Here is a 10343-nt window from a genome sequence, read left to right as displayed (position 1 = left end):
AATAAATGCAAAGTGCTGAAATGTAAATAAGACCAAGGTTTACGTGGTTCAGCACTAAGGCCTACGTCCACGGGGTTTGTTGTTCTGCTATATTATTCACGGTTACACGAATAGTTTGAATGACTTGGGGTTTACATATTTCTCTCCACTATGGGATTCCTTACCTTTGCTATTCTCTCTCTCTCTCTCTCCTCTGATGTTTTCGATTTTGACCCTCTTTGGGTCTTCTTCCGTTCCTATGTTGATTTCCTTAGTGGGTTCCACGGGTGTGAACATAGGCCTTGGGTTTCCGAGGACTGGGGCGCTCTTTAATTGCTATTTGGCGTGTTTCTGCTCTTTGTTGATTGTTGAGGTACTTGTTTCCGAGCCTCGGACATTACCCTGTATCATCAAGCCTTTTCCTGTGGTTTCCTTAAGGAATAGTTCTACGGCTTTCTCTTGCGTGGTTTCTTGATTTCTTACTCTTCGGATTTTTCGCTGTTCTTCTTGCTCGTTGTTGATATGATCCTGAGTGGCCTGGCATTCTCGTGTAGCGATTCGATCTCCCTTGATCTCCATAATTCCCTCAGGTGTTGGAAATCTTAGGTACTGGTGGTATGTTGCCGCCACTCCTTTGAGCTTGTGTACCCACTGTCGTCCAATAATGGCGTTGTAGGGGGAAGGGGTATCCACCACACTGAATCGGGTATCCAGTTTCATGGGCCCTGCGTTAACCTGTAACACAATGTCTCCCAAGGGCTTCGTGGCCGCTCCATTGAATCCGTAGATGGTGTGATAAGAGGTCATCAATTGTTCATCATGGAGCTTCATCCGCTTGAATGCGTCATAGAATAGGACATTCACAGAGCTTCCCCCGTCTATGAGGATCTTTTTGAGGTTACATCCCGCTATTGGTAATGTCAGGACCAAGGGATCGTTATGGTCTTCCATATCTTCTTCGATATCCTCGGCATCGAAGATGACAGGTAATTCCATCCATTTTTCATGTTCGTCCACTGTTATCCCATCGACCTTATATAACTCGCAGCGATCTTCGAATTGCTTCCGTAACCTTTTTCCAATCTGTGCTGTGAGCGAGGGTCCTGTGGCTTCGGAACACGAGATGGTGTTGATTGTTCGGTTTTCTTCCGGAAGTTGGACTGGTTTGGTTCGTTTGGATCTGTCCTCGGTAACCTCCTTCCGTATGTAATGTTTGAGCTCTCCCGCATCAATTAATTTTTGGATCATTATTTTAAGGTTCTTGCATTTTTCGGTTTGGTGTCCGTTGAAACAGTGATACTCACAGTAATCTTTAGACTTCTCGGATCTTGGGGGCTGCTTTCCCTTAGACCATGGCCATTCTAAGTTTTCCCTCCCTTTGATCTCCCGCAGGATACGAGCATAGCTAGCGTTGAGTTTCGTGTAAACTTGGTCTTCGAATTTTCGGTCGCCTGTTCTTCGTTCATCCCTCCGTTCCTTTCTATCTTCGTGAGGTCTCTCATCTGAGGAACCCCTTTTGGCCCCATTGGTTTGTTCTGCTGAATTGGTGCGGTGAGACCTCTGCGGATATGCCCTCGGGTTTTCCCGTTGAATTTCTTCAAGTCGAGCGTGCTTCTCGATAATTATTCGGAGATCGCCTTCTGTCTTGGGCACGCTCCCGTGAATTTCAACAAATAGGGGACTCATTCGGTCCAAGCCCCACTTATAGCAATTGATGCTTACCACTGGGTCCACGCTTCCTATGGCTTGGCAGATCCTATGCCATCTGTTTGTGTATTCCCTCGTGGTTTCCTTGTAGCCGATTGCTAGTGAAAAAAGCTTATCCATCCCAGTGTTTACAGTCTTGTTGTACATGTATGTTCTTAAGAATTTCTCTGCAAGTTGGTCGTATGAGTGTATGGAGTTTGGTGGCAGATTATCAAACCATGATAACGTCGATCCCTTCAAACTTGACGGGAAGTATCTACAGAGTACGGCGTCGTTCTGTCCCCATCTCGCTAGGACGCGGTTGTAGTACCGAACATGTGCAGCAGGGTCGCTGGACCCATCATAGCATTCGAACGTCGGGACAGGGCATTTCAGGGGAATAGGGGTGTTGGCCAAGCGATGCGTCAGGGGCGTGGAGTTAGCTTCTCTCATAACCTCTTCTAACCTTCCCCCACCTTGTTTATTTTTCAATTGCCTGATCTCTGCCATCATCTCATCTCGCAGTTCCTCCATTGCGCGTTGGTGCTCTAAATTCTTCAGATCATTTCCGTTTGACTCTCCATCGTCATAATCCGGGTCGGATACGCTATGTCTCCTTGTCGCGTCTTCATTAGTCGATAGGACGACTCTACAGTCTTGGTTTGGCTCTGGTGCTTTGGAGCTTGCTTCATCAAGTTGTTGGCTGGTCTTTGTGCTTAGAGCAATCCGCTCCTTTAAATCTTGATTTTCTCTGGCCAAAAGAGCTACAGCTTCTGCGTAAACCTGTTGGTTCCTTCTCAGTTCCTCGAGCTCAGCCATTAGTTGGTGTGATTGGTTGGACCCCTGATTGGGAGTCCCCGCACGTGCCGCTACAGCCGTGGCGCCGCCCTCCTCCATGGTTTGTACTAAAGGTGGCAGGGGTTCAGCTTCTGTTGCTGGTGTTTCCAAATTGGAGTGAGCGCCCCTCTGCGGTGCCAGAGCCGCCGGTATGGTTTGATTCTGGTTATTTGTTAGCGGCATTCCAAAGGTTAGCAGATGCGCGGGTTGGAATGTTCTGGATTCATCCACCCTTTCCCTTGGTTGGTTTAGTTGACTCATGGCGAAGGTATTGCTAGCCTCCGCAGCCTTCGGGACTACCGCGGCTTCCCCGTACTTTATCGTTGCTGCTCTGAGAGCCGCCATTGCAACAGAATTAGCGTTCATGGGTGAAGTGATTTCAATGGTATCCTGCCTTCGATTGGTCATTTTAGTTTTATCTCCTTTCTGCTTGCTTCGGGTGATGATCGGGGTTGTCCGGGGTGTTTCTTTTGACAAAGCTTTGGATTTTCCTGCTTCCTGCGTCTTCTCCATCACGTGCCCTTTTGTTGATGACGAAATCTAGCGTGAACTCGCCTTCTTTACTCACAACACGTTCTCTCTGTATAAATTAATTCAAACAGAAACGGGAATATCCGCGTGAAGCGGGTTAGTTGTCGAAATACAATTTTTCAAGAGGGGATTAACACCCGCAGGCTATAAAATACGGGTTAAAGCTTTATTAAAGGCGATCTTTATGAAAAAAAAAAACTATGAAAATTGTAAATCCGACGGATTAGGACAATAACCCACGCTTGGAACACTAACTCTTATCGAAGGCAAAAGGTGGGTTTTTGAATATAATACAGTTGACGAATGATCTATACGGTCAGAGCTGATAAAATCGGAGCAATCATATGCCAAATTAGAATGAAATCACAGGACAAGATAAATCTTTTACCGGGACGAAGTCCCTGTTTCTAGCGCCAAATTGTGGACACACGAACTGCGCGGAGTCCGAATGCCCACAATCAATCATTAAAGTCTAAAGAGATTACGATGATGATCCCCTGATGTGGATTCATTGGCTCAAAACCCACGGGTTTATCATGGCCTCCTCCAACTTCCCCGTGCGTAGCGATTATGCATGGGGTACAAATATAAAAGGAAAACAACATATATAAGCAGATACGTGCGGAGCTAAATGAACGTAAAGTGCTGAAACGTAAATAAGACCAAGGTTTACGTGGTTCAGCACTAAGGCCTACGTCCACGGGGTTTGTTGTTCTACTATATTATTCACGGTTACACGAATAGTTGAATGATTTTGGGTTTACATATTTCTCTCCACTATGGGGTTAACTTACCTTTGTTATTCTCTCTCTCTCCTGATGTTTTTTCGATCCCCTTTCCTCTTTGTGGAGATTGGGTATTTATAAGGTTGGAATGTGGGACCCATCTCTGAAGACCGTTGAAACCTTATCTTCTCGTGTCCTTGCGTCCATCACGCGGAGGTCTGCGTTTCCCCCTCGATCCCGCGGAGGCATCTTCGCTCGTTCCATAGGTCGGTCGACACGTGCACTGCTCAGAGTGTTTAATGCGGGTGGTTGAGGGGTCTGCTCGTGTCAGACAAGTGTCTTCTGCCCCTGTCAGTCCGTGTCAGCTGACTTTCTCTCCACCGTTGATCTTAGCTCCTCTTCTGGGGATGAGATAAAGCAACTCCTAGGGGTTTATTTGGTGCTTCGTGACGCATCGTGTTTTGATGTTTTGGCTTGCATGCTCTCCACGTACCTTTCTGTATACATGTGTCCGATAGTGAGATATATGTGTACACAACATACTAATTTGCAGTGTAAAATTGATTCGGTTGATAAACGAGCGAGTGTTTCTAAAATGATCTCTAGTGGAAACATGTTGAAGTTCCCCATCAAATCCTTTGTTCAGGAGAAAAAGGGGTTTACAGAGGATGCGACGTTAAGAGGAAAACTGGTTAGGGTTTGAAGAAAATGCTAATGGAAGACGGAGAGCTGGGAAATGTAATTTTTGTGTACTCCCTTTTAGGTTGTGAATACAGAATAACTGGAATACATACGTGGCGCCACTCCTAATGACACGTGGAAAGCTGGTGTCCCATGGTGACTGTCAGAGTACTAGCCTAAATCTCGTAACACTCAACTATATTCAGCGTAATGATGCCAATTCCATGGCTCATAAACTTGCAAACTGCAAAGTATGGTGGACAGCTTGCCAAATCTCTTCTTCACTGTAAGCTTGGGCATGTAGATGTACTATCTCAGGTGATGGCTCTTCTCTTCTCCACCAAAACAACCTCTGGTGTGGAGCAAAATTGATTTCTCCTTGCTTTACAGGTGGATTCTCAGAAAGATTACAACCAACTTGTTGTAGAAGGTGACATTCAGAGAGTTGCTAACATTCTCTATATCACTCGACAATCCCTAGAGAATTTCATGGACTATTGAAATGGGCAGAGTATTTAGCTTCTCTCAAGTATGAAATTCAACCAAGGACTGTCAAAATGGGGCAGAGTTATTAGCTCAGCTCTCTCAAGTATGAAGTCCAACTACATTCCGCTTAATGATGCCAATTCCATGGCTCATAAACTCACTTAGTATGCTATTCGAGTATTGAGCTTATATCCAACAATGGTAACAACTCCCTAAATCTCGTCTTTTCTTAACTGTAATCGGATCTCTGTGGTCATTTAGTCCTTGTTTTTCTTTTTGTCCATCCAAAACAACAACATATTTCTGTATGTGTAAGTGTAAACGATTAACCAACCAAAAATATTTCGAGTATGTTTTTATGCAGGCATTTCATAATTACATAAAAAAAATAAATGATACTTTGCAGTTACACATACAGAAAACTAATTATGAAATGCCTGCAAAATGTTTTTATGCAGGCATTTCCTTGTCAGTAGGATTTCAAAATTCACAAAATGCGCTAATTTTTTTTATAGAGGAGACACGTTGCCATTTCACCCACTTCTCAAAACAGGAGGCAGATCGGATAAAAAGTTTACAGGATTGCTGTAAAAATATGGAACCAAATAACAAAGAAGAACAGTATAAATTGACGCCTCTCAAACATTGTAGCCACATTATTAATAACACTGTTCGACGGGAGTAACAAAAGAAAACTAATCCCCAATTACGGGATTTGTCTCTGGTAGAGAGGTAAAGCTCCAAGTGCCTCACGCTCTGCATTCTCCCTCTTTACCTGCAAAGGCATAAACAAACAATGATTCAAGTTTTACAAATGATGGGCTCAAAAGTGAACTTGGAGAGCACAAGATGAAAAAGTGTACCAAAAAGAACGACAGTAAAACGCCTCGGAACAAAAAATTTAAGCAAAAGAATGGTCAAACGAAATTACCAGGGCCAACATATCACTAAGATAGGTCCTGAATGGTGTCTGCATTTTCTGCACAAATAACAAAGCAAATTAGTTCCACCTGGTTCCATAAACAAATAAAAACTGAGCTCCGAACTATCGAATGAAGACTATGTAAAACAAAGACAACCAGGTAACAACCAATGTTAAACAAAGACAACCAAATAACAACCTACAAAACCGACTGTGAATAGGTACACTTTCCACTAAATAGTTTAAATACATTATCTTTCCACAACCTATACAAGACACTGATTCCTAATACTATGAGAACACAATGATTCTAAGCAGTATGGGGTAACTGTTTTCTTGAAAATGTGAAACGTTTTCTAACTAATGATATTCATGAGACAAATAGTTGGTTTACAAGAACACACATATTTTTGAGATATAAAAATAATAAAACAAGTTACCAACTGTAAAGAAAGTTAAACACTTGATTTATTATTTGAATGTTCAGTAATGTACAACATCATCCCATACTGCATAAAATTTCAAGATCCAAAGGCATAAACCAAAGAAGCAGACTCATTCCTCTTTCAATCTTCAATCTAAAGCCCAAACTTCGCATCACCCTCATCAAGATAAACATACTTTAAATGTCCAGGTATCTAGGATAGTGTATGCACACTCAAAATAAACATACTGGGCAGCATCTTGTTGGAAGTACAGGTGCTTTACAGGTACAAGAAACTATATACTGTCTACATTCAAAACAATTATAACTGGCACATCCTCATAAATTTACATTCACCCATGATATGTCATCGATTGAAAATGTGCTTCTTATAATTTTCGAAGGAATGAATTACAGAAGCAGGCTCATTCAATACAATAATTCCACAAATTCCTCTTATAATTCTCAATCTAAAATCTAAACCTCGCACAACATCCTTATCAAGACAAACATACTTCGAAGGTCCAGGAAACTGGATAGTGTTTGTATACATTCTAAACAAACATACTTGGCAACATCCTCATAAAATTTCCATTCAGTAATTGGAATCTAACATGAGCTACTTATATACAATAGAAACTAAACAGATCTTCTTCAATTGCAAAACTAAATTCAATTCATTCGCTACAAAAGAAGAAATAATGAAACAGAAATTGAGATTTAAGAAATGAAAAAGAACCTGCAATTCTGGAGAAAGGTACTCGTGTTTCATAGACAGATCCATGGCACGTTTAAGACGTTGATTCCTTGCATCAACGACTTCAACAGGTAGACGATTTAAAGCTTCTTTGATATCCAAATCCATCAATGGATCATATAGATCGTCATATCGAAGACCTATAAAAAAAAATACATCGATTAAATCAAAATTTTACAAACCCTAAAAAAAAAAAATCAAACCAAATGAAATCAGATTAAGAAAAGAATGAAACTAACCGTAGTGAGTGAGACGATTAGCTATGGCTTTCTTGTGAACACCAGCTAACCAGTTCTTCTTTGGATCCAGGAAGGTTTTCAACAGTGTCGACGCCATTGTTTCTCGCTCTCTCTCTCTCTAGAGATTAGATTCAGAAGGAGAATGAATATAAGAAATTTGCCCTCTCAGGTTTTTAGCTTTACCTATTCCTTCCCCGCAACTTCGGTGTGTATCGGTCCGTTGGATTTGGGGTATAATATTTTGTTAGGTGTATGAATTGTTAGGGGTTTCTGAAGTATTTTAGTGGATGCGTCCAGAAACAGATGACCATTGACCAAGAAAAGTCACGAGGCTCACCTTTTGGGCGCAGTGTATCCAACATCAGATGGCTTAAATACAAATTGCCCCCACCGAGGTCAACATCCAAATCATCCTGAAGTCCCAAAGTTATATTCATGCTCGTCACACCTGCTCCTCCAGCTCAACCTTGATTTTGTACGAGTATATATGGCCCACCACATCCTGACCCAAGGAAAAATCTGTGGGAAGATTTTCCAACAATTTTTCCTAACACTGAAACACCTTGGCTGTTACTGGGAGATTTCAACGAAGTTTTGGATCAATTGGAAAAAAGGAGGCAGACCGGTTTCATATGCACAAACACAACCGTTTCTCAATTTAATGGATCAGATGGGCTATATTGATAGAGGGGCTCCGCATTTCTCAAAATCTCCACTAACACTGCAACTTATGTACGCGGATGATCTCTTGATAACATATAAACAACTCCACAAGGCACCAATCACCTCAAACAACTGCTACAGGCTTACGACACCTCGGCGGGTCAACACATCAACGACTCTAAATCCGCACTGATACATCATCCGAAGCTAGAACAACCCCAGATATATAATTAACCCAAGATTTCAACATACCAACAACATCGAACCCCCCTACCTATTTAGGAGTACAATTTAAATATGGTAGATCCTCTAGCCACATATTTTTCCCTCTGCTTCAACGGCTGGCACGTAAGGCAAAAGGATGGATGACCAAATGCCTCAACCAGTAAGGAAGATTCGATCTCATAAAATCATCACTAACCCCTACTTCCAACCACCTCATGCAAACCCGAATCCTTCCTTCTCATATCCACCAAAAAATGGATCGTATCACGACAAACTTCTTCTGGGATAACGATTCTTCAATCAGAAAACTCCACCCACTGCGAAAAGACAAGCTCCACAAACCCAAATCACAAGGAGGGCTCGGTATCCGAAGTAGTAAGGAACACAACAAAGCACTACTCATGAAACGAGTTTGGCACATTCACCAAAACCCTAACTCTATCTTAGACAGATTATTGTCGATGGTGGTTTTTAGCTTAGGGTTGAAATCGTAAAACCTTGCATCTGATGTGACGTCACTTTGTAAGGAAACGGTGCCGTGAGTGCTAACCTCTCCACCTACATATTTATTGAGTCGTTCAATATACTTACATGAAATTTATCCAGACTGGCGAATATAACAACCATCCCAGATGTTCTGTAAATTTCGGCGCCTCGCCTATATTCACTTGATATAAGTTCCTTTGAATGCTTTCTATGTTATCTCCGGCTGAACCCTTAATGTTGATATGGCATGACAATTTGTGTTCACTCTCTGGCAATGAACTTAAAAGAATTCTGTGTCAACACATAGAATTCAATCAATTGCCCTGACTAACTTGCAGAAGTTAGGGTTCTGCGCCTCACGCTGAATATCAGACCTTTCTCGTCGAAATTAAACCTAGGCAAACTAGGTAATTAATCCGCCATAGATTATCAGGTGAAAAACCTTGCTCAGAATCAGAAAACAGGGAGCCATAACAGTAAAGGGAGGCGTGGCCATGCCTTAGTCCAACTGGCGCCACTTGCCATTGGCCACACCCCTTCCTAAACTGGCCCTATTTCTCTCGACCAATCGTGTCGCCTCAAATTAGCCACGCGCACATAAGTTGTGGCTGGGCCCATACTTGTCGGCCCCACTTCCCATCGACCAATCAGGTCGCTCTAAAGCCGCCACACTCTTACTAGAAGTGTAGCCACGCCCATGCTTGGCCGACCCTCTTTTAATCGACCAATCAGGTCGCACTAAAGCCTCCATACTTTCACCAGAAGTGTAGCCGCGCCTTATGTTTGGCCGGCCCATGTCATTGGCCAATCAAGTTACTCTGAACTTTCCACCGTACATTGAAGGCCAAACGCACCCTGCCGCGCCACCATCCTGGCAAGCCAAACGCGCCTTACCATAACAACATATTGATCGACATGCCAACATGCCACTCTGCCGCGATAGAATGCCACTTTAGCCTTGGTCATGCCGTCAAGCCCTAATTCTTACCACAACGCCAAATCCTAGCCTTGGCCACGCCGCCAAACCCTAATTCTTACCACGACGCCAAATCCTAGCCCTGGAAACGCCGCCAAGCCCTAATTATCACCACGGCGCCAAATCCTAGCCTTGGCCACGCCGCCAAGCCCTAATTTTACCACGACGCCGAATCCTAGCCTTGGCCACGCCGCCAAGCCTTAATTTTGGCCATGGAGCCAAATCTTAGCTTTGGTCATGCTACAACGCCACAGGCATGGCCATGCCACAACGCCACCGGCATGTCGCTTTGTCACGGCTACTAGCATGCCGCCATGTCACGGTTACGCCACTGGGATGCCGCCATGCCACAGCTACTAGCATGTCGCTATGCCACGGCTACTAGTATGCCGCTATGCCGCGGCTACGCCATTGGCATTCCACTAGCATACTGCTATGCCATGGCTCCACCAGACGCTACTATGCCAATGGAGTCACTTTGTTATACAACAAGATGCGGCCATAATAAATGGCCACTCTTCCTCATGAGATGCAATCTCAGCCATCCAAGTTCGCCACTGAACTGACGAACTTGCGGCAAGCCCCAGGCAACCCGCTACGCCACGGCTACGCCAGGCGCCACTATGCTAATGTCGCCACTTTGCTACACAACAAAGATGTGGCCATAATCAACGGCTACCCTTCCTCATGAGATGTAATCTCAACCATTCAAGTTCGCCCCCAAAC

The 10343-nt window shown here is 43.5% G+C and overlaps 1 protein-coding gene across 1 annotated transcript; it reads right to left on the bottom strand.

The window, feature by feature from the left end:
* Positions 1-5348: 5348 nt before the first annotated feature.
* On the bottom strand, positions 5349-7526 carry LOC113341092 (cytochrome b-c1 complex subunit 7-2-like). The gene is made up of 4 exons (XM_026586117.1): positions 7268-7526; positions 7011-7168; positions 5857-5904; positions 5349-5700 (listed from the first exon to the last, which is right to left on the bottom strand). Exons 1-4 carry the CDS (start codon positions 7362-7364, stop codon positions 5632-5634), a joined length of 372 nt encoding a protein of 123 aa, XP_026441902.1. The 5' UTR covers positions 7365-7526; the 3' UTR covers positions 5349-5631.
* Between the last annotated feature and the right edge of the window lie 2817 nt (positions 7527-10343).

This window comes from Papaver somniferum, unplaced genomic scaffold (genome assembly GCF_003573695.1).
Source record: "Papaver somniferum cultivar HN1 unplaced genomic scaffold, ASM357369v1 unplaced-scaffold_24, whole genome shotgun sequence".
NCBI classification, from domain to species: domain Eukaryota; kingdom Viridiplantae; phylum Streptophyta; class Magnoliopsida; order Ranunculales; family Papaveraceae; genus Papaver; species Papaver somniferum.
This window is presented reverse-complemented; position numbering and strand designations above follow the sequence as displayed.

What these genes read in the sequence shown, in the direction of transcription:
- LOC113341092 (XM_026586117.1), bottom strand. Translation starts at nt 7,364, where the DNA reads ATGGCGTCGACACTGTTGAAAACCTTCCTGGATCCAAAGAAGAACTGG. An exon ending in TAATCGTCTCACTCACTACG is followed by an intron (nt 7,169 to 7,267) that starts GTTAGTTTCATT and finishes TTTTTTTTATAG; the next exon opens with GTCTTCGATATGACGATCTA. An exon ending in TTAGTGATATGTTGGCCCTG is followed by an intron (nt 5,701 to 5,856) that starts GTAATTTCGTTT and finishes ATGCCTTTGCAG; the next exon opens with GTAAAGAGGGAGAATGCAGA.